At 37.2% G+C, this 25,706-nt stretch overlaps 1 protein-coding gene across 5 annotated transcripts in view; it reads right to left on the reverse strand.

Moving 5' to 3' along the window:
* The window catches only part of MEMO1 (mediator of cell motility 1), a 136,625-nt gene that overhangs the window by 29,368 nt on the left and 81,551 nt on the right, over positions 1 to 25,706 (reverse strand). For 4 of the 5 annotated variants that reach the window (XR_004257189.1, XM_032239234.1, XM_032239235.1 and 1 more), the window contains one exon: positions 24,268 to 24,379. The exons of the other annotated variant lie outside the window; for it this stretch is intronic. Coding sequence is in view for 3 of the 4 variants with exons in the window: in XM_032239234.1 (XP_032095125.1) it covers positions 24,268 to 24,379 (112 nt within the window). In the remaining variant the exon portion in view is untranslated. The remainder of the gene's footprint in view (positions 1 to 24,267; positions 24,380 to 25,706) is intronic. 5 annotated transcript variants of the gene reach the window in all.

The raw sequence follows: 25,706 nt of genomic DNA on the forward strand, positions 1-25,706 counted from the left end.
TCTGCAATGCAGGGGCTTCTTGGGCAGAATCTGCATCTAGGGAGTAAGAGAAAAAAAGGAAGCTGGCAGAGGAAGCTGCCACAGGAACTCTTGCTCTAACTCTTACCAGTTTGCTAAATAACTGCCTGACTGAATGGGGCTCTTCAATTAGTTAAGAGTGATTTAAAAAGAAAAGAATTAATTATTCTAACCTCAACTACTAACTACATTAAAAAATACATTAAGACCATCAAAGAGTCTGCAAGTAATTATGGTATGACTGGGAAGCAGTTATACAGAGTATAAAGAACAGGGAGAAACCAGAAGAAATGTGTTCAAGAGCCATCCCCACCACATACAAATGTTGAGAGCATAGGTTAAGTTCCCAACTTGCAAATATATTTCCTTATCTTCAAAATGATCATAACTACAATACTTACTTCATAAAATTGTTATGAACCGAAGAACACTATAGGAAAGGTACTTTGTCACAATAGTTGGCTCACTCTGAATAAACAACACATGTCTACTCTCCACAAGAGCCATTAATCTCTTCAATTAACCTCAGTTTGAGCTTGCAAATCTATAAGGAGATATAAAACTCTGCCCTCTGTAGAAACCTAGGATTTGAATCGAGGCTCATTCATCCACCCCTCTGTCATCTCTCTTTTCAAAAAATTACTTGTTCTAATTAGAGAAAAGACCACTTAGCTTTGAAATGTAATACCAGTAGGATTTAAAATCCAAGATCTGAAGTAGAACTTTCCAGTAAAGGAATACAAAAATCTCATTCCCAAAAAGTAATTATAAAACTGAATAAAAGCATCAAAAACAACCATCTTTGTGCTATGGAAATTGGCCAAAGGCAAAACAAAACAAAAAACCCACAATGACGGAAGTGTATTCATGAAAACCTACAGGACTTCTTGGTAACAACAGTGGAAATTCGGCATCTTACCAGGAGCTGCCTCCATCCCCTACCCCAGCTCCAATGACGTAAAACTTATATCAAGAAACCAGCACCTTCATTGCAAAAAGGGGATGACTTTGATTTGGAGTAGAGGGTGGAAAACCCACATTCAGTAGGAAACAGAAAAGCTTGCAGATTTCCTAGCCCAAGATTGCTGTTGTCAGGGTGAGCCAGAAACCTGAGGACTAGCTAAAAATTTAATGGAAAGATCCTGGAAATGGAAAAGCCACAGAGAGACTTCATAAATTTCCCGCCTATCCTAAAGAGATAGCCTATGCCCTGCACACAACACTGGCTAACTAGGAGACTGTGCACATGTACAGGGGAGCCCCATAAGGTGCTAAGTTTCACATAAAATGTAGGCCAACTGAGAGACTGGCAGTGTATGCACAGGGGAAGCTGGAAAACTGAGAGACCTGGCTCTCCACATACCCCTGGCTAACAGAAAATTTGAGTGCACGCACAGGGTCTTAGGTCAAAGACAACATAGTAAAAAGTAAAAGAGAAAAACATGAAAACAGACTACACTTAGTTGATTTTTTCTTTTAATTAGAAACAGGGTCTCACTATGTTGCCCAGGCCAGCTTCAAACTCTGAGCCCAAGTGATCCTCCCTTCACACCTTCCATACAGTCTCCCAACAGAGGGTGAAAGCTTTACTGGCTCAAGATGTTTAAGTACAGTATTCAACCAATAATTAGCTAAGCACTAAATTATGCAATTGCAAGTGGGAACTATACAAAACCAACCTTAACATTAAAAACTTTTAAAAGCTGGGGACACACATAAGTAGCTACACACAGTGGGAGAGACAGATTCTGCAGCTGAAGTCCATGAAAGTTACTAAATGAATAAATAAATACAACGTGCAATGGGAAGAAAAAAGAATAAAAAAAGAATCCAAAGTTACTATAACATACTAAACAAAATGTACAGTTTTAAGAAAAAATCATAAGTCATGCAAAGAAACAGCAAGCTATGACCCATATTCAGGGGGAAAAATAAGCAGCCAGCAGAAGATGTATCTGAGTAAGAGCAAATATTAGATTTAGCAGACAAAAACTTCAAAGGAGTTACTATAAATATATTTGAAGAATTACAGGAAGCCATGCTCAAAGTTATGATGATATAACTAGACAAATTGGAAATATCAACAAAGAAATGCAAACTATTAAAAAGAACCAAGAGGAAATTTTAGAGTTGAATAGTAACAAATAAAAAATTCACTTGAGTTCAATAGATGGTCTGTAGAGCAGATTTGATATTACATAAGAAGCAGTCTATAAAATTACAGATGAAGAAATTAATCAGTACAGAGAAAAAGAACAGAGCACTGGAGACTTGTAAACAACATCAAGCATACCAGCATGCATATAATGGGAGCTTGGGAGAGGGAACAGTAAAAATATTACAAGAAATAACTGCTGAAAACTTTCCAAATTTCATGAAAAAAAAAACATTTTAACCTACAGATCTAAGGAATTCAACAAAAATCTGAAGGTAAGCACGAAGAGATCCTCACCTAGATATATCATAATCGAACAGTTAAAAACAGAAGAAGAAAATTTCGAAAGCAGCCAGAAAAAAATAACATTATATATAGGAGAGTTTTTCAACAAATGGTACAACTGTATATCCACACAGCAAAATAAAGATAAAAATAAAAATAATAATGAACTTGTCTCTCTGCCTCAGACCATATACAAAAATTAACTAAAATTGGATCCTAGAACTACAAGAGCTAAAACTGTAACACTTCTAGAACAGGGGTCAACAAACATCTTTTGAAAGGGGCCATTAAGTATTTCAGGTTTTCTGGGCAATACAGTACAGCAATTGTTTAAAAGTTCAGGTAGAGAGAAAGCAGGCACAGACAGTATGTAAATACAGAAGTTGGCTATATTTAAATCAAACTTTACTTACAAAAGTAGGCTGTGGGCCAGATGGGATTCACAGGCTACAGTTTGCTGAAACTTGTTCAAGAAGAAAACAAAGGAGAAAATTTCTATGACCTTGGATGAGGCAAGTTTTCTTAAATTTGATACCAGAAACAGAATCTATACCCCAAAAAAGTTAACTGAATTTATCAAAATTAAAAACTTAAGAAAATGAAATGTCAAATCATAAAATAGAAAATCTTTGCAAATCATGTATCTAATAAAGATTTGTCTCCAAAAATTCTTATAACTCAATAAAAACAACAAATTACAAAAATAAAAATTGGGAAAATATGAATAGATATTTCATAAAAGAAGATATACAAATGAATAATAAGCACATAAAAAGTTGCTCCACATAGTTTGTAGTTCTCCTTGAAGAGGTCCTTCACATCCCTTATAAGTTGTATTCCTAGGTATTTTATTCTCTTTATAGCAATTGTGAATGGGAGTTCACTCATGATTTGGCTCTCCGTTTGGCTGTTATTGGTGTATAAGAATGCTTGTGATTTATGCACATTGATTTTGTATCCTGAGACTTTGCTGAAGTTGCTTATCAGCTTAAGGAGATTTTGGGCTGAGACAATGGAGTTTTCTAAATATACAATCATATCACCTGCAAACAGAGACAATTTGACTTCCTCTCTTCCTATCTGAATACCCTTTATTTCTTTTTCTTGCCCGATTGCCCCGGCCAGAACTTTTGATATCATGTTGAATAGGAGTGGTGAGAGAGGGCATCCTCATCCTGTGCTGGTTTTCAAAGAGAATGCTTCCAGCTTTTGCCCATTCAGTATGATGTTGCCTGTGGGTTTGTCATAAATAGCTCTTATTATTCATTTTGAGATACATTCCATCAATCCCTGGTTTATTGAGTTTTTAGCATGAAGCAGTGTTGAATTTTATCGAAGGCCTTCTCTGCATCTGTTGAGAGAATCGTGGTTTTTGTCTTTGTTTCTGTGATACATTACGTTTATTGATTTGCATATGTTGAACCAGCCTTGCACCCCAGGGAAGAAGCCAATTTGATTGGGGTGAATAAGCTTTTTGATATGCTGCTGGATTCAGGTTGCCAGTGTTTTATTGAGGATTTTCGCATCAATGTTCATCAGGGATATTGGCCTGAAATTTTCTTTTTTTGTTGTGTCTCTGCCAGGTTTTGGCATCAAGATGATGCTGGCCTCATAAAATGATTTAGGGAGGAGTCCCTCTTTTTCTATTGTTTGGAATAATATCAGAAGGAATGGTACCAGCTCCTCTTTGTACCTCTGGTAGAATTTGGCTGTGAATCCATCTGGTCCTGCGCTGTTTTGGTTAGTAGGCTATTACTGCCTCAATTTCAGAACTTGTTATTGGTCAATTCAGGGATTCGGCTTCTTCCTGGTTTAGTCTTGCAAGGGTGTATGTGTCTAGGAATTTATACATTTCTTCTAGATTTTCTAGTTTTTTGCATAGAGGTGTTTATAGTATTCTCTGATGGTAGTCTGTATTTCTGTGCAATCAGTGGTGATATCCCCTTTATCATTTTTTACTGTGTCTATTTGATTCTTCTCTCTTTTCTTATTAGTCTAGCTAACAGTCTACCAAACTTCATTAATCTTTTCAAAAAACCAGCTCCTGATTTTTTGAAGGGTTTTTCATGTCTCTATCTCCTTCAGTTCCGCTCTAATCTTAGTTATTTCTTGTCTCTGGTAGCTTTTGAATTTGTTTGCTCTTCCTTCTCTAGTTCTTTTTGTGAAATGTGATTTTAGGGTGTCAATTTTAGATCTTTCCCATTTACTCCTGTGGGCATTTAGTACTATAAATTTCCCTCTAACGCTGCTTTAGCTGTGTCCCAGAAATTCTAGTATATTCTGTCTTTGTTCTCATTGGTTTCAAAAAACTTATTTCTGCCTGAATTTTGGTATTTGCCCAGTAGTCATTCAGGAGCAGGTTGTTCAGTTTCCATGTCATTGTGCAGTTCTGACTGAGTTTCTTAATCCCTAGTTCTAATTTGATTGCACTGTGGTCTGAGAGACTGTTTGTTATGATTTCCATTCCTTTGCATTTGCTGAGGAGTGTTTGACTTCCATTTATGTGGTCAACTTTAGAATAAGTTTGATGTGGTACTGAGAAAAATGTAAATTCTGTTGATATGGGGTGGAGAGTTTTATAGATATATATTGGATCTACTTGGTCCAGAGCTTAGTTCAAGTCCTGAATATCCTTGTTAATTTTCTGTCTCATTGATCTGTCTAATATTGACAGTGGGATGTTAAAGTCTCCATTAGTATTGTGTCGGAGTCTAAGTCTCTTTGTAGGTCTTTAAGAGCTTGCTTTATGAATCTGGGTGCTCCTGTATTAGGTGCATATAAATTTACGACAGTTAGCTCTTCTTGTTCCATTGATCCCTTTACCATTATGTAATGCCCTCCTTTGTCCTTTTTGATCTTTGATGGTTTAAAGTCTATTTTATCAGAGACAAGGAAATAAGGACACAAACAAATGGAAAAACATTCCATGTCATGAAGAGGAAAAATCAATATTATGAAAATGGCCATACTGCCAAAAGTAATTTAGAGATTCAATGCTATCGCCATCAAGCTACTATGGACTTTCTTTAAAGAATTAGAAAAAACTACTTCAAATTTCATATGGACCCAAAAAAGAGACCGTATAGCCAAGACAATCTTAAGCAAAAAGAACACAGCTGGAGGCATTGCGCTACCTGACTTCAAACTATACTACAAGGCTACAGTAACCAAAACAGCATGGCACTGGCACCAAAACAGAGATATAGACCAATGGAACAGAACAGAGACCTCAGAAATAATGCCACACATCTACAACCATCTGATCTTTGACAAACCTAAAAACAAGCAATGGGGAAAGGATTCCCTATTTAATAAATGATGTTGGGAAAACTGGCTAGCCACATGAAGAAAATTGAAACTGGAGCCCTTCCTTACACCTTATACAAAAATTAACTCAAGATGGATTAAAGACTTAAAAAGAAGACCTAAAACTATAAATATCCTAGAAGAAAACCTAGACAATACCATTCGGGACATAAGCACAGGCAAAGAATTCATGACTAAAACACTAAAAGCAATGGCAATAAAAACCAAAATTGACAATCGGGGTCTAAATAAACTAAAGAGCTGTTGCACAGCAAAACTACCATCTGAGTGAACAGGTAACTACAGAATGAGAGAAAAGTTTTGCAATCTATCCATCTGACAAAGGGCTAATATCCAGAATCTACAACAAACTTAAACAAATTTACAAGTAAAAAACAACCCCATTGCCAGGTGCGGTGGCTCATGCCTGTAATCCCAGCACTTTGGGAGGCTGAGAGGCATGGATCACAAGGTCAGGAGTTTGAGACCAGCCCTGGCCAAGATGTTGAAACCTCGTCTCTACTGAAAATACAAAAATTAGCTGGGCGCAGTGGCATGCACCTGTAATCCCAGCTACTCAGGAGGCTGAGGCAGGAGAATCGCTTGAACCTGGGAGGTGGAGGTTGCAGTGAGCCAAGATCGTGCCATTGCACTCCAGCCTGGGTGACAGAGTGAGACTCCATCTCAAAAAAAAAAAAAAAAAACAACCCCATCAAAAACTGGGCAAAGAATATGAACAGACACTTCTCAAAAAAAGACATTTATGCAGCCAAGAAATATATTAAAACAATTTAATCATCACTGGTCATTAGAGAAATGCAAATTAAAACCACAATGAGATACCATTTCACACCAGTTAGAATGGTGATCATTAAAATGTCAGGAAACAACAGATGCTGGAGAGGATGTGGAGAAATAGGAACCCTTTTACACTGTTGGTGGGAGTGTAAATTAGTTGAATCATTGTGGAAGACAGTGTGGCGATTCCTCAAGGATCTAGAAATAGAAATACCATTTCACCCCCGCAATTCCATTACTGGGTATATACCCAAGGACTATAAATCATTCTACTGTAAAGACACATGCACATGTATGTTTATTGCAGCACTGTTCACAATAGCAAAGACTTGGAAGCAACCCAAATCCCCATCAATGATAGACTGGATAAATAAAATGTGGCACATATACACCATGGAATACTATGTAGCCATGTAAAAGGATGGGTTCATGTCCTTTGCAGGGACATGGATGAAGCTGGAAACCATCATCCTCAGCAAACTAACACAGGAACAGAAAACCAAACACTGCATTTTCTTACTCATAAGTGGGAGTTGGACAATGAGAACACATGGACACAGGGAGAGGAACATCACACACCAAGGCCTGTTGGGGGGTCGGGGGTGAGGGAAGGTATAGCATTAGGAGAAACATCTAATGCAGATGACGGGGTGATGGGTGCAGCAAACCACCATGGCATGTGTATACCTATGTAACAAACCTGCACATTCTGCACATGTATCCCAACACTTAAAGTATAAAAAAAAAAAGTTGCTGAACATCATTAGTCATTAAGGAGATGCAAATTAACAGCACAATTACACCACATGTCTATCAGAATGGCTATAACCAAAAATACTGGCAATAACAGACGTTTGCCAGGAAATAATGAAACTGGAACCTTCATGCACTGTTCCTAAAATATAAAATGCTACAGTCACTTTGGAAAACACTTTGGAAATTTCTGAAAGAGTTAAAACATAGACTTATCATATGACCCAACAATTTCCTTTGACATAAAGACATGCACAAGAATTTTTATAACATTATTCATAATAGTCAAAAACTGGAAATGGTTCAATAGTTTATCAACTGGTAAACTAATAAAATGTGGTATATTCATATAGTAGAATAATTATTTGGCAATAAAAAAGAATGAGCTAGGCACGGTGGCTCATGCCTGTAACCCTAACTCTCTGGGAAGCTTAGGTAGGCGGATCACTTTGAGCTCAGGAGTTCAAGACCAGTCTGAGCAACATGGTGAAACCCCATCTCTAGTAAAAATACAAAAATTAGCCAGGTGTGGTGGCGTATGCTCCTCGTCCCAGCTTCTAGAAAGGTTGAAGCAGGAGAATCTTTGAACCTAGGAGGCAGAGGTTGCAGTGAGCTGAGATTATGCCACTGCACTCCAGCCTGAGCAACAGAGTTGAGACTCCAACTCAAAAAAAAAAAAAAAAAAGAACTACCAACATATGCGATAACAGGAATGAATCTCAAAAACAGTATGCTAAGTGAAAAAGAACAGACTACATTTTGTACAAATCCATTTATATGAAATTTCCAGAAAAAGCAAATCCAGAAACAGAAAGCAAATCAGTGGTTGTCTGAGATTGAGAGTAGGAACAAGCATTAACCTCAAATAAACGCCAGGTTTCTTTTTAGGGTGATGAAAATCTTCAGGCCGGGTGTGGAGGCTCATGCTTGTAATCCCAATACTTTGGGAGGCCACGGCAGGCAGATTGCCTGAGGTCAGGACTTCGAGACCAGTCTGACCAACATGATGAAACCCCATCTCTACTAAAAATACAACAAAATTAGCCAGGCATGGTGGTGTGTGCCGGTAATCCCAGCTATTTGGGAGGCTGAGGCAGGGGAACTGCTTAAACCAGGAAGGTGGAGGTTGCAGTGAACCGAGATCACACCACTGCACTCCAGCCTGGGTGACAGAGCAAGGCTCCATCTCAAAAGGAAAAGAAAAGAGAATGTTCTAAAACTAGACTGTGAGAATATTTACACAATTCTGTGAATTTATTAAAAAAAACATTGTGTTGATGCCTGGTGCTGTGGCACATGCTTGTTAAGTTCCAGCTACTTGGGAAGGTAAGCTCAGAAGTTCAAGTCCAGCCTGGACAACACAGCAAGACCCCTAATCTTTAAAAAAAAAAAAAAATTAAGCCAGTCATGATGGCTCACACCTGTAATCTCAGCACTTTGGGAGGCTGAGGCAGGCAGATCACTTAAGGCCAGGAGTTTGAGACCAGCCTGGCCCACATGGTGAAACCCCATCTCTACTAAAAAATTCACCGGGTGTGGTGGCATACACCTGTAATCCCAGCTACTCTGGAGACTGAGGCACAAGAATCACTTGAACCCAGGAGGTGGAGGTTGCCGAGATGAGCCGAGATCATGCCATTGCATTCCAGCCTGGGTAACAAAGCAAGACTCTGCCTAAAAAAAAAAAGTTAAATCATCAAGTTGAACTCTTACATGAGTAAATTTTAGTATGTAAATCACACCTCAATAAAGCTGTTGAAGAAAAACAAAAGAAAATCCATCTCTGCCACTCACAAGCTTGCCACCTATAGCAGATTACGATCCTAAGCCTCAATTTTGTCATATGAAAAAAAGTTAATACCTCACCAGGTTCTTGTGAACACTTTATTAACACAGAAGAAAGTTTTTAGTCCTTCTTTTTTGGCCTTATAGCTTAAACCATGTTGCAGGAAATGTATCAATCCAAGATAAAAGAGCTGAAATCCAAGAACATTTTTTTTTTTTTTTAGACACAGGATCTTGCTCTGTCACCCAGGCTGGAGTGCACTGCTGCCATAACACCTCACTGCAGCCTCAAATTCCTGGAGCCCCTCACTTTAAAACAAAAACAGAAACACCATATTACCAATGCTCTTACTAAAACAGACTATGAAAATTCTAACACAAAAAGATGAAATCTAATAAAAATACTACAAGTGGTAAGAAAACATTATAATTTAATTGAAAGTGGTTTATTAATTTGTGGTATATAAATAATTAAAATTGTAAAATTTTAAATGTGTAAATATTGACATATTTATTAGGTATACAAATTAAATATTTACATATGCATTAAATATACAAATACTTATTTGCTTAATCTTCCCCTGCCATTAATTTGAACATTTCTCCTCTGGATAATATTGATGAATATGCAAATTTTCCTTCCTATACAAATTCTTCCAGTTTCCTAATAAGTCTAGAAACAGTCCCAATTTCTTAAGATGTGAGAAGAATTAAACCAATTATAACAACTACAGTTAGCCAGTCAGAAGGGACATGATACTTATCCCTAAGGTACCAAAGTCGTTGTCATAGTAACACCACTGATTTATTCTCCTCTCCCCTTTCAATTAGAAAATACAGAAAAAAAAGAGGGGGACAAAAATTATGTGGGTAAATACAAAAAGTTTTGACTCTGATAAAATATAATCTTCTCAAATGTCTTTTGCTACCTCTTCTTTATGCTTTTCATGGTCATAGAAACTGAAATTGTTCCATTACCACCAACAAAGAATGATTTCCTATTATTCCAGAGCTCATCCATGTTCTATACTTCTTTAAAATGCTCTCCTGCTGATAGGAGATAAGGTAATACTCAAAGAGAATCAACATACAGAAAAGGGGGAAACTGAGAAACATAAAGAAATGTTACACATTTGCTCTAAAACCAACAATAAAAAATATTTAACTGTAAGACATATGCAGACATATACAAATAACTGTAAATATAAAAGTCACGGAATAAGAAAACACTTGAAAATGCCAGTGCTCTGGGCAAAGGAAGAGAATTTCCGGCTTCTTTTTATTCTACATCCAGAGAGAAGCCATTCTATTCTCTTAAAGACTACTTATGTAAGAGCAGGTCTACTTTTCTCTATTTCTAATATTTGAAGACCTTCATTGAGGCCACAATAAGAAAAGCAAGTAAAATCTTGAGATGCAGTGAAACCTAGGCTATAATAAAGGTTAAGATGGCATTTCAGAGAGTCAAAAATCCAGAATGGCAACATGGTAACTTGAAGCTGGGTAAGAGGCATGGGAGCTTTACACGAGAGTTAACATAGCAGGCCTGATGCTACAATCTTCAGAAGCACCTGTTTGTAGTAAGACTGGTCCTTGGTTGGCATCTGGGAACTTGGTTTTTAGAATATTCCTTATGTTGATAAAGCTGTTTTACCCATTTGGGACACTGAATTCTGCTATACCAGCTTGCTGAGATTGTTTGTAAACAATGTGATTACATATAGTAAACACTTTCCTTCTGAGAGCCTGGAATTTTGATAGCCTGGAATTCTGAGAGCCTGGAATTTTGTAGGCAAAGTGCAAAATACCATGGACCTGTAATCCCAGCTACTCAGGAGGCTTAGGTACAAGAATCACTTGAATCTGGGAGGTGGAGGTTGCCACTCCCATGGCATGGTCAATATATGACCAGCCCCCAATAAAAATCCTGGATTTTGAATCTTAAAACAGCCTTCCTTGGGCAAAAATACTGTGTACTTTCTATGTAGCCCACCCCTATGGAAGGGAGAACATTAGACACCTGTAACTGGATTCTAGAGCACACAACCCAGATCCCTCACATGTGCAGTTCACAATAGGGTCCGCACTCCTATGAGAATCTAATGCTGCCACTGATCTCACAGGAGGCAGAGCTCAGGTGGTAAGACTTGCTAGCCCACCATTCACCTCCCGCTACACAGTCCAGTTCCTAACAGGCAACAGACAAGTTGGAGAACCCTGCTCTAGAGAATCACCAAATGTGAAGGTGGTCATAAAAGTCTCAAACAGGTGTTAAAGGCAAACTGACAAAAAAGAATCATAACTACAGTTTTAAAGAGCCCTGTGAGGAAGAACTTCTCATATCTTTTTCTCTTGATCAAATTCACTTTCAGACCGAAGAGACAGGCATATAGAATTTAAGCAGAATACTGTGATTCATGTAAGAAAAAAATAAACCACAGAGATCAAGAAAACAGGCTGGGTGTGGTGGCTCACGCCTGTAATCCCAGCACTTTGGGAGGTCAAGGTAGGCAGATTCCTTGAGCCCAGGACAAGACAAGCCTGGACAACATGGTGAAATCCCATCTTTACAAAAAATACAAAAATTAGCCAGGGGTGGTGGTTGCACACCTGTAGTCCCACCTATTTGGGAGGCTGAGGTGAGAGGATCACTTGATCCTGGGAGGTGGAAGCTGTAGTAAACGTGATCATGCCACTGTAGTTCAGCCTGGTGACAGAGTAAAATCCTGTCTCCAGAAAAGAAAAAAAGAAAAAAGATCCGGAAAACATCAGAGGCAAGGAACTACAGAAAGAGGTAGAGGATAGGGGAAGAAGGGTAAACTAGCTGTCAATGACTTAACTAAAATTAACATTTAAGTCATTATAAATCTTTATTGTTTGATCAGTTAAATGAATCTAATGAGATTCCCAAAATTAATTTTTAAAATTATATCTTTCCAAATTTCTATTTAGGAATAATGATAAGAAACGTTTTCTAAGAAAGGGCATACTTCAGGTACTACAGAGCCATTCCAAACTCTACATTTAAAACTCAACCATTTGAAGCTACTATGAAGTAACACAATCTTATCATAAATTGGCCAAGTTTGCTGTCAGAATCATACAGAAATTCCACTATGTTGTTAAAAACAAGTCAACATTTCCATACCCTACAATTATCTTATACTTACATTCATTTCTGGCTTTACCACTTCTGATAATGGCAATATTATAAGGCCTTGAACCTCATATTCTCTTCATTTCATCTTAACTTTCTCACACAGAAAAGCATCTATCTGCATAGACTGCCGTGTAGAATTCTGATGATTTTAACCCTTAAACATCTCCCACATCTGCTCAGTTTATTACCCTACCTGCCACTGCCTTGGTTCGAAGCCCCCAGGGTTTTTTTACTTCACTATTTCTATTTATTTCTTCCAACTCCAATCCATCCTTCATATTCTCATCACACCTGCAAGGAGTGCTACTCCTTTTTTTTGAGATGGAGTCTCACATTGTCACCTGGGTTGGAGTGCAATGGCACGATCTCAGCTCACTGCAACCTCCGCCTCCAGGTCCACACCATTCTCCTGCCTCAGCCTCCCGAGTAGCTGGGATTACAGATGCATACCACCACAGCCAGCTAATTTTTTGTATTTGTAGTAGAGATAGGGCTTTCACTACGTTGCCCAGACAAATCTGAAACTCCTGATGTCGTGATGTGCCTGCTTCGACCTCCCAAAGTGCTGGGATTACAGGTGTGAGCCACCATGCCTGGCCAGGAGTGCTATTCTTACTCAGTTTCAGTCATTGGCCCCTCCTTTGCTAAGAACTTCCATTAGCTCTGTACCAATCATAGAATAAAACACAAGTATCTTACAATGGCATTCAATTCCCTCCATAATCTGGTTCCAATCTATTTTCCAACTCTCTAATTCTACCCCTCTTATGCTATATCTCTATAGGTCACCTCTCCAGCCCCAGGTTGGTATTACGTATGTGTGAAAAGGTAGACAAGATGTAAGATAATAGGGAATGGTAGGACCAATATCTAACTATAAACATCTATATAAAACATTTTTTTTCTAACTATGCAAGCCAAACAAAAAACATCTACAAACAGATATCAGTTACTAGCCAAGCCTTTTACAACGCCTACAAGTTAAGCCAAATAGTTTCCTGCTGCTAAAATAAGCCCTGGGTTTTCCTACTCCTATACTTTGTATTTACATAACTCCCTTTCCCATGAAAATCTTATGCCCAATTCCATGAAAATTACAGGCATCTTCAAAATCCATTCAAACACCATTCCCTCAATGAAGCCTTCTCTGTGCTTCCCTAACTCAACTATTACTTCTTTCCTCCCAACTCCCTACTCTTTGCTCCTGTAACTCTTTAATTATACTTACTACATTTTGAATTGCATTATGATCATTTATGTACATTTCTTATCTATTCTACCAGACTATAAGATGAGAAAACAAACAGCGTGTTTTCTTATTTTTGTATTCTCCATCCTTAAACATAGATTAGTACAATTAGGTACATCTATTATATTTGAAAAATTCAGTTTAACCAAAATTTTTAAAATCTAAAAATGTTGAGAGTAAATGTCATCTTAAAAACAATCCAATTATTATAAAACATAACTAGTAAGGCCAGGCACAGTGGCTCACACGTCTGATGCCAGCACTTTAGGAGGCTGAAGCAGGCAGATTGCTTGAGCCCAGTTCGAGACCAGCCTGGGGAACATGGCAAAACTCTGTCTCTACAAAAAAATACAAAAATTAGCCAGGTGTGGTGGTGTGCGCCTGTGTTCCCAGCTACTCGGGATGCTGAGGTGGGAAGATCACTTGAGCCCAGGAGGTGGAGGTTGCGGTAAGCCAAGATCGCACCACTGCACTCCAGCCTGAGCAACAGAGCAAGACCCTGTCTAAAAAACACACACACAACTAGTACAACTAGTAAAACAGAAAAGACAAAAAATTACCATTTAGGAGCCAAAATAAGTTTCATTAACCTATTTATTTACTCCCACATCTAAAATGCATTATTCTTAATCTGTGTTTAAGAGAGACATCAGAAAACAGTCTCTTATTTTGTGTATTTTTCAGAAGGAGGTAAAGTTAAAGGGAAAAAAATTCTGTTTACAACCACCACAAAATAGCAAATTTTAAATAGTGAAATCAGAGCTATAAACTGGTATAATACTTTTACATGGTACTTGGGTCATTCAGTAATTCATTTAGAGGAGTTTTCTTTAAGAAAATGAAAGAAGCTCAGATTTGTGTCTACATTTTTTTCTAAACATTTTTGACCCTTGACCCTCTCTTCCTAACTCCCGTCCTACCCACACAGTGCTTAAAGCAACTGTCTACAGAATGCACTGAATCTTCTTTAAGAATGAAAACAGGTAGTGATATAAACAGATGCTAGTTAAGATTTCAGGAAACTTCAGACTTCCTCCCATATGGCAAGAGTAAAAAAAAAAGAAAAGAAAAGAAAAAAATGAAAGAGATTTCCAGTTTCTGATCCAACGTGGAAAAATTTTAGAAGGCATTACTCTTATCCTAACAATTAAAACAGCTGAACTAAAAACCTGTAAGTCTTACCAGATCCATCAGAGAACTGAGGTGACAGAGCAAACCAATGCCCCAAAAACTGGAAACACAGACAGAATCAGAGAATCATAAACCACCCTTGGAGCCAGCAGGAATACTTAAAGGATAATGAACTAACTGCTGGAGACTAAACGTGGACTACCCTGAGAGGTACAAACTCCTGGGAACTAAAGGGATCAAGCCATAGAAGGCTTTTTGAAAGTTTTACTTCCAAGAGCCCCAACAAATACCTACTTCACTGAGTATTCTATTACCTTTACAAAAATGTCTAACTTCAAGAGAAGCTATTTTATCAGAGCCTAACAAAATTGGGCCTTACAAGAGTTTAACAGACTTGGAGTAAAATACCCAAATCCAGCCCCCTCCAGCCATCTTATCTGACCTAAAGTGGGAAAAAATCTGAGAAGAACTTGTTAAGTCACAGACCAGTGGCATAGGCTCACCAAAAATCTTACCACTACATCAACAGGGCACCTGTATAGTAACAGGGGAAAGTAACTGAAAGAAATGCAGGACTCACACCTTATCTAAGAAGTCTCTTAACAAATTGGGTGTAGAAGGAACATACTTCAACATGACAAAGATCACATATGACAAACCCACAGCTAATATCATAATGAACAGGGAAAAGCTGAAAATCTTTCCACTAAGATCTGGAGCAAGATAAGGATGCCCACTTTCACCACTTCTATTCGACATAGTACTGGAAGATATAGCCAGAGCAATTAGTTAAGAGAGGAAATAAAGGGCATTCAAATGTAAGGGAAGAAGTCAAATTATCCTTGTTTGCAGATGCCATGGTCTTATATTCAAAAAACCTGAAGATTCCACCAACAAACTCTTAGATCTAATAAACAAATTCAGTAAAGAAGGAGGACACAAAATCAACGTAGAAAAATCAGTAGCATTTCTATATGCAAACAGTGATCAAACTGAAAGAAATCATAAAAGCAATCCCATTTACAATAGTTACCAAAAAATAAAATACCTAGGAATAAATTTAACCAAAGAAGTGAAAGATCTATACAAGGAAAATTTTGAAACACTGATGAAAGGAATTGAAGAGGACACAAAAAACTGGAAAGATATCCCATGTTCATGGATTGGAAGAATTAATATTATTTAAAAGTCCATACTACCCAACGCAATTTAAATATTTAATAAAATATCTAGCAAAATACCAATGACATTCTTCAAAGAAATTTTTAAATGCTAAAATTTATAAAAGATATAATACACATAAAATGGGAAAACCGGAAAGAGAGAAAGAAATACAGTAACTGCTGAGAAGTTTCCAAAATTAATGACAGACAGCAAACCACAAATCCAGGAAGCTCAGAGAACTCCAAGAAGAATAAATACAAATAAATTGATACTTAGATATATTATATTAAAACTGCAAAAAGAAAAAAAAAAAAAACAAACAAAAAATTTTGAAAAAAACCAAGGGAAAAAATACTTTAGCTATAGAGAAAATGAATAAAAATGATTCTCTTCAGAAACCATGCAAGAAGTGATAAAATAAAGTGCTGATAATGAAAGGAAAAAAAAACACTAATTTAGAATTCTACATCCACTAAAAATTTCTTTCAAAATTAAAGGAGAAATAAAGCCTTTGTTAGTCTACAAAAATTGAGGGAGTCTGTCAATTTAGACATTAGATCTGCCTTGCAAGAAATGTTAAAATAAGTCCTTCAGTGAGAAGAATGAGGATATACGTCAGAAAAGTGTATCTACATAAAGCAAGTACATTAAAGAGTAAATGAGAGTAAAATAAAATATTTTATTTCATTTTTGTCTTATTCTTAATTGATCTAACAAATAGTTCAAATTAATAAAAACAGCAATGTATTTAATGATTATAGCTTATGGATATAAGCTTACCTGTAGCTTACAGAAAAGTGAAACAAATGACAGTAATGTCATAAGGGACAGGAGGGCAAAATTAGGAAGACCCTTAGATGATGCTTCTACTAACCATGAAGTAGTACAGTGTTATTTGAAAGTTGTTAGCCAGGTGCAGTGGCTTGTGCCTGTAATCCCAGTACTTTGGGAGGTCATGGCAGGAGGATAGCTTGAACCCATGAATTCAAGACCACGTGGCCAAAATAGTGAGACTCTGTCTCTACAAAAAATTTAAAAATTAGCCAGCCATGGTGGTGCATGTCTATAGTCCCAGCTACTTAAAAGGCTGAGGCAGGAGGATCTCTTTAGCCAAGGAGGTAGAAGTTGCAATAAGTCAAGATTGTGCACCACTGCCCTCTAGCCTGAATATGAGTGAGACCCTGTCTCAATAAAATAAAAAATGAAGAAAGTTGTTAGTTAGTTGTAAATGTATGCTGCAGACTCCATGGCAAAAATGAAAAGACAATAATAAAAAAGTATAAACATATCTGGAGCCATTTGTTCATAATAAAAAAATATATAAACATATATGTATAAATAACATGTTAAGAAAGGAAAAAAATCATAGTCATATAAAATGCACAATTAAAACCAGAGAAGTCAGGAAAAAAAGTGGAAGACCACACAAAAAAAAGGCAATGATTAGAAAAAGGTAATAAGGGCCAGGCATGGTAGCTCACGCCTGTAATACCAGCACTTTGGGAGACAGAGGCGGGCAGATCACCTGAGGTCAGGAGTTCAAGACCAGCCTGACCAACATGGAGAAACCCCATCTTTACTAAAAATACAAAATTAGCCAGGCATGGTGGCACATGCCTATAATCTCAGCTACTCGAGGGGCTGAGGCAGGAGAATTACTTGAACCCTTGGTGGAGATTGCAGTGAGCCAAGGTCATGCCATTGCACTGCAGCCTGGGCAACAAGAGCGAAACTCTGTCTCAAAAAGAGGAGGGGAGGGGAGGGAAGGGGAAAAAGTAATAAGTAAGGTAGATATTAATTCACCATAGCAACAATCCTTCAGTAGGTGGAATGGATAAGCAAACTATGATACATCCATAAAATGAAATACTATTCAGTGATAAAAAGAAGTTATCAAACTCTAAAAAGAAATGGAGGAATCATGAAGGTCTATCGCTATACAAAAGCCAATTTGAAAGTGTGTATATATATACTGTATGACTCCCAAGTACAGGACATTCAAGAAAAGGCAAATTATTGAGACAGTAAAATGATAAGTGGTTACTAGGAGTTCAGGGAGGGAGAGAGGAAAGTGATGAATAGGTGAAGCACTGGTTTTTAGGGCAGTGAAACCATTCTGTATGGTACTGTAACAACAGAGACATAATAGGCATTTGGCAAAAACCGTAAGACTATCCAACACAAAGAGTAAATCCCAACTAAACTATGGACTTTAGTTAATACAGTAATATATCGATACTGGTTCATCAGTTGTAACAAATGTACCATACTAATTCAAGATGTTAAGAATAGGAAAAACTGCTTAGGTATGAGTGGTATTTAATGCCATATAAAAGCATCTAATGTAGCATTCTCACTTAGGGAACTCAAAAATATAATCATTATGCATAAACACAACAGGTAAACATAACTAGACCTCCCAGGCTGAAGTACTCCTCCCACCTCAGCCTCCCAAGTAGCTGGGACCACAAGTGTACACCACCTCATCCAGCTACTTTTTTTACTTTTTGGAAAAATGGGGTCTCACTTTGTGGCCCAGGCTGGCCTCGAACTCCTGGGTTCAAGAAATTCTCCTCTGTTAGCCTCCCACAGTGCTGAGATTACAGACATGAGCAACCATGCCCAGCTTAATGCTGTTAATTTTAGAAGATATTAATTTTTTCTAGATGATTTCTATATATCCTAACTGAATCCCCGTTTGTTTGTTTGTTTTTTGAGACAGAGTCTCACTTTGTCGCCAGGCACCAGGCTGCAGGCTGGAGTGCAGTGGCACAATCTCGGCTCACTGCAACCTCCGCCTCCTGGGTTCAAGCAATTCTCCTGCCTCAGCCTCTCAAGTAGCTGGGACTACAGGCGCACACCTCCTAATTTTTGTATTTTTAGTAGAGACGGGGTTTCACCATGTTGGCCAGGCTGGTCTTGAACTCCTGGCCTCAAGTGATCCACCCACCTCGGCCTCCCAAAGTGCTGGGATTACAGGTTTGAGCCACCACACCCGGCCCCTAACTGAATCTTAATTGAACCTCCCTCAAAAGCAATTATAAAAAGCAATTATAGGCCAGGAGTAGTGGCTCACACTCTAATCCTAGCACTTTGGGAGGCCAAGGCAGGTGGACCACTTGAGGTCAGGAATTCAAGACCAGCCTGGCCAACATGGTGAAACCCCGTCTCTACTAAAAATACAAAAAAATTAAACGGGTATGGTGGCAGGCACCTTTAATCCCAGCTACTCGGGAGGCTGAGGCAGGACAGCCACTTGAACCAGGAAGGCGGAGGTTGCGGTGAGCCGACATCGCGCCACTGCACTCCAGCCTGGGTAACAAGAGCAAAAACTCCGTCTCACCCAAAAAAAAAAAAAAAAAGGCTGGGCACAGTGCGCATGCCTGTAATCCCACTACTTTCGAGGCTGAGGCAGGAGAATCACTTGAACCCAGGAGGCAGAGGTTGCAGTGAGCTAAGATCATGCCATTGCACTCCAGCCTGGGAGACAAGAGTAAAACTCCACCTCAAAAAAATTTTAAAAGTACTTAGAATAGTAAAATTATGCATTTCAATATAGAAGATAATATATGGTGACATATAAAAGAAAAAGTAATCATAAGAAAAAAATTTTTTTACTATATGGACAAAACATAACAGTGCATAAGACATGATCTCTTGTTTATATGTTTTAACATAAACATGTCTATGTATGAATTTTACATATATACACAAACACATATGCAAAAAATGTTAATGTATGCATAAAACTTTTACTGACAGTAAACACAAGCTAAGTAGAACCAGAGTCTTCCACCATTCATTTTGTACTTCTTGATTCTACTTACATTTTCTAACCATGTACACATATTTTTTGTCAGTAGAGAGAAATGAGATCATGAGTCATTTTATGTTTTCTTTTTTATATTACTATTTTTTAAAAGCTCTAATATAATTTTTAAATCTATTAAAAACATGCAGAAGTTTAAATAATATCTTAGACATAACTATTTTTTTAAATACATAATGTGGTTTATAATAGTGAAAAATGAGGGGAAAGCTTAAAAGTTAAATGGTCAAGAATTGATTAAAGTACTACAAGGATCTTTACTAGAAAGTCTTATGTATAACCAACAAAATGAAGTAAAAAATGACAGGAAAATACATTCATGACAAGAAAAGCAGTTTTAAAAAATATATATTTATAGCCAAAGATGATTCAGAAATTTTTTATTTTTTGAAAATTAAAAAAGGTAATTTAAGAAAAAACCATTTGATCCACTTTTTGGAAAAAATATTTAATTAAAGTATTGCAAATGGCAAAACAGTTATTAATTCATTGAACAATTAATTACTGAAATCTTTTTATATACCAGGTACTGTGCTAGCACAGCAGACATGGTGAAGACCAGCTGCTCCAGGCAGTAAACATTAGGGAACTACCATGGAAGGAACAAAGACTTATATACAAATAACCCCTCAAGTATTTAACCACAGTTTCTACAAATCTAATCACCAAAAATTCTTCCTCTCAATGCTCAATGTCACTCCTCCCATCAAAAGTAGCATCTGTAGTTCCCTCTCTTTGATTTAGCCTTATGACATACTTTGACCAGGAGAATGAGGAATAAGTGATGTTGTGCCAGTTCTACCCTTAGATATTAAGAGGGCTGGAAATTTCTACTTTTGCTCAATTGCCATCCTGCTAGAGAGGGTGCAGCATGTGAAGAGAGAAGCCCTGAAGGGTGAGTGTCAACAGGCAGAGACAGATGAGAACCAGGATGAACACTGATGTGCCTCAAGAAGATAACCAGCACCATGGGCCCCACAGAGGAAGCTAGGACATCTTGGAGTCTTTAGCCAAGCTGCCTCAAATGACAGCAGATCAAACAGAGACAAATTATCTCCACTGACCCAACTAAATTTCCAAACTATAGAATCGTAAGTGAAAAAGTACACATTTGTGGGACCTAAAAATCAAAATTATTGAATTCACAGACACGGAGAGTAGAAGGATGGTTTCAGGAGGCTGGGAAGAATAGTGGAGGCCTGCGCAGTAGGTGGGGATGGTTAATGGATACAAAACAAAATGGAAAGAACAAGTAAGACCTAGTATTTCATAGCACAACAGGGTGACTATAGTCAGTAACTCAATTGTACATTTTTAAGTAACTAAGAGTATAATTTGATTGTCTGTAATACTAAGGATAAATGCTTAAAGTATTTAATAACCCATTCTCCATGGTGTGAATATTTATACTGCATGACTGTATCAAAACATCTCATGTACCCCATATACACCATGCACCCACAAAAATCAAAGTTTTTAATTTTTTAAAAAAAGAAAAAAATACATACATTGAAGTGATTTGTTATGCTGCAATAGATAACTAAGACATTACTTGGGAGACTGAAGCAAGAAGCTCACTTGAGGCCAGGAGTTCAAGACCAGCCTGAGGAACATAGTTAGACCCCGTCTCTAAGAAAATGTTTTTAAAATTAGCCAGATTAGGTAGCAAATTAGTCAGATATGGTAGTACCTGTAGTACTACTACTTTGAAAGCTGAGGTAGGAAGTTCCCTTGAGCCCAGGAGTTCAAGGCTACAGTGAGTTATAATTGTGCCACTGCACTCCAGCCTGGGTGACAGAATGAGACCCTGTCTCTTACCAAAAAAAAAGAGGCCGAGCACAGTGCCTCATGCCTATAATCCCATTGCTTTGGGAGGCTGAGGTGAGAAGATTGCTTGAGACCAGGAGGTGGGGGCTGTAGTTGAGCAATGATCATGCCACTGCACTCCAGCCTGGGCAACAGAGCTGAGACTCTTCCCTGCCTCCTGCCCCGCCCCCTGCCCCCCAAAAAGAGGACCCACACTCAAGGAGCCTCATTCACATCCTAACTTGATGGAGATCATAATAGATTCTGAGCTTGGGGTCATAGTAGGCAAGATTTCTGAACATCCTGAGAGGGCTGGGTGTATATGACATGTTAGAGAAACATGAATTGTCCACCAGAGGAAGAACTGCAGTAGACCATCAGCAAAGACAGCTGCCAACAATTTCTCTTATTCCTGTATACACATGCTATTCCTCCCATCAAGAGAAGCAATATGTTGCTCTTTTCCTTAAATCTTAGCTGACATAGTGATCCTATTTGCTTTGAAAAACACAATTCACTGGAAATGTGCTATGTAGTTTCCACCCTGATATAAGAGGCCTAGAAATTTCTGGTTTTACTCTCATGATCAAAAAAAAAAAAAAAAAAAAAATATAAAATAAATTTATAGAGAGAAAAACACACACCCCCCCAAAAAAAAAAAAAAAAAAAAACAAAAACAAAAACAAAACACCATAATTGATGAACAAACAGGTCAGCTGCATAAGAAAGGAGGGGTCTCAACAGAGAGCCAACACTAAGATGCAAGACACATGAGTGATGCTATCCGAGATACTGTAGCCCCATTTGAGCCACCTCAGTGTCTTGTGGACTGGAACAAGGCATTCCCTGCCCCAACTTTAAGTCACAGTTTAAATCTGTTACTTAGTAATAGATAACTGATATAGGTAATTTTAAGTAACAGCTTTTGTTACTCAGTAATAACTGACATAAGGTAATGAGTCCAACTAATGTTATAAAGAAAAGGTACTAAGTACTATCAATATTAGGGATCCTAATGTAATGTGGCAGTAGTTTATTTGATACTATTTAAAACAGGGAATTATAAATAGGAATTTCGTCTGCTGGCTTTAAGTTTCTATTTTCCTAAATATTCCACAATGTACATGTTTTACTTTTAAAATAACAATAAAAATGTTATTTTGCTATAACCTCCTTGAGAATATTGTTGTCAGTTTATTGGTCCTGTTTTTTGGGGTTTTATTGTGTGTTTTTGTTTTTTTGAGATAGGTTCTCACTGTGTCACCCAGGCTGGAGTACAGTGCCACTATCTTGGCTCACTGCAGCCTCAACCACCCAGGCTCAAGCAATCATCCCACCTCAGCCTCCCAAGTGGCTGGGACTACAAGCACCCAACACTACACGCAGCTAATTTTTGTATTTTTAGTAGGGATGGAGTTTTGCCACATTGCCCAAGCTGGTCTTGAACTCCTGGGCTCAAGCCATCCACCCAGCTCAGCCTCCCAAAGTGCTGGAATTATAGGTAAGCACCACTGCACCCAGAGTATTAGTATTTAATAAGTCTAAATTATATTTTCTCTTGACAAAATATGCAAACATTTCAGCGAATAAAAATATTTGATTATCTTTTCTGGTTGAAGAATAGAAAGCTCTGATCACATCAATAATTCAAGAAATAATATATAAGGTTTCACATTTCTGAAGAAGTAGAATGTATTAAAAACCCTAAAATTATACTGCTTATAATGTAGTATCACACTGATTTTTTTGAAACTTCCTTAGATTTATATAATTCCTCATGGTTATCATTGTGAGTAGAAGCAGATAAAATATTGAGAAAAGTAAATACTTTGAATACAGAATAAGAGTGGAAATAATCCAAAAAGACTGCAATAATGAGCTAAAGAAGAAAAAATAAACAGCATCATTGAATAGTATGAAAAAGCCTTAGGTTTTAGCTGAGCACAAGTACATTAGCCAACAGTAAGCTACATCAACATAAAAATATAATGTTACCTTAGACTTTATTAGTACATTTAATATTTACTGAGAGCCTACAGAGCATCATCATGTACTTTACTAAGAAAATACAATGAAAAAATCCAGAGAAGGAATTATATTACTGTACTTAGAACTGCCCAACTAAATATGAAATATTAAGTCCATATATAGGAAATGGTTTTAAAAATTAGAGAAACCTACAAAAGAGAAGACTTCCTAATCCAAATGTTTTACTAAAAGAAGAAAACCCTTGAAATAATTTTTTCATTTTATCAAAATACGTTAATAACTACTATGTGCTGGACATTGTGCTAGGCAGGGGGGTATACGGTAGAGAAGAAAATAGGTATCATCCTTGTCCTTGTTCTGCTCACGGTACAGTGAGTACCCCAGCACAGGAAGACCTTTAGCAGGTACTACATAATAATCTGCCATGCGTATCGTAAAAAGATTCACGTATCTTGCAAAAGGTTGAAAAATACAAGTCTAAAATTTTATGATTAATTACAGCATGGTAGCATAAAAGAATGTAATTATTATTCTGAGATAAATGTTGAATTAATAAAATACAAGCAAAGCAAGATATATACATACCCACATACACTCACATATCCATGAGTTTTTTTTAATACTTCCACCTAATAAAACAATCATGTCAATTCATACATTCAGCCTTCATAGGCAAACTACTCAAAACCAACAATCCACATTAAGACACTCTTGTCTCAATTTTTTATCTCATTTCTTAATCTCCTTATCCTGATAATTATTAGGATTTACTAGTTTTAAAATACCAAAGAAATTAATGTCTATGATTTCCTGGGGATTTCTTATATCAATCACTATACCTTTCCATGGCTTTAGCTGTATAAGGCAAATGCATTTCAATACTGTGTTCATCTTCATCTGTCTGCAGAGACATGCGTTCAAACATTCCTGTCTTCCATAGTTCTCCGTAAACTAAAGAGATTTCAAAATACAGTAAAACAAATATATTAATGTATATCCTTATCCTTTGAGATTCCACCCAGTAACACAAAACTACATGCTTTGGCAAGAGACAGAAACACCAGATAATATTCTCATTTTTATTAAAACAAAACAAAACAATGGAAAGGAAGGAGGGAGGGTGAGTAAGAAGGAGAAAGAGAGAGGGAAAAAAAACAGAACTAGTTTTTATGTAACAGGTAAAACAGTAATACATGTAAAGACATTCATTATTCGCATATGCTACATAGTTATATAAAAAATGATCACTTCGAAGAAAAATGATCACTTCAATTCTTCATCAGTTCCCTTCGTTATTTCTCAAATCACCTTTGGGTCTAGGCTTTTCCTTGACTTTAATCAGTACATGCTAGCAAGAATATAATTAGAATTCCTACTGAAAAGTGGAAAAACCACTGGTCTATTTAACTCATGAGTTAAATAGTATAGCTTCTGAGTTTTTTTAATAAAATGTGTGGTATTACTTCACGCCTCAGGTTTCTGCCATACCAAGAGAAAATTCTCACTAATGCTATTTTCCTGAAGATTCAAAATTAAGCTTGTAGGATAGATCAAAATATAAATTTGCCAAAATACCATCCCAACTTAAAAAGACCTAGTAATTCAGGCCCTTCTGATGAACTATACTTAAAATTGAATATTGTAGAACAAGAAAAACATAAAAGTTAATGTGTAAAATATACATATAAGAATATTTTTAGCACAGAACAGAACCAACAACTTTATAACCAGATCCTTAAATGGTTTTACCTATACCAAAGAAAGAAAGAAATGGTTGCTATGACCTCTTTTCTTTAAAAAATTCTCATTTCTTCACTGGTAAGCTACCCAAAATTAAAATTTTGTGACTGCCCAACAAGGTTTTAATAGTAAAATGTGTTCCCTAAAACCATCTCAGGAAGTAGGGTTAGAAATACTCCAGTTTCATTAATAAGATGCCTTAACAAATTGCTAATATTCTGTGATACCTAAAACCCCAAATCATAAAAATTTACATCAAAAACAAGAAAAAAGAATTTTTTTCTTGCAAATAGTCTCCTTTATTATTTTATTTATTTATTTTTGGAGACAGGGTTTCACTCTTATTTTTATTTATTTATTTATTTTTGGAGACAGGGTTTCACTCTGTCACCCAGGCCAGGCTGGAGTACATCAGCATGATTTCAGCTCACTGCAACCTCTACTTCCCTGGCTCAAGCCATCTTCCCACCTCACCACCCCACCCTCCGCCCCTTCCCTTCCCACCAGGTAGCTGAGACTACAGCCACGTGCCACCATA

This window comes from Sapajus apella, unplaced genomic scaffold (assembly GCF_009761245.1).
Source record: "Sapajus apella isolate SASKATOON/1434 unplaced genomic scaffold, GSC_monkey_1.0 scaffold44, whole genome shotgun sequence".
Taxonomy (NCBI): domain Eukaryota; kingdom Metazoa; phylum Chordata; class Mammalia; order Primates; family Cebidae; genus Sapajus; species Sapajus apella.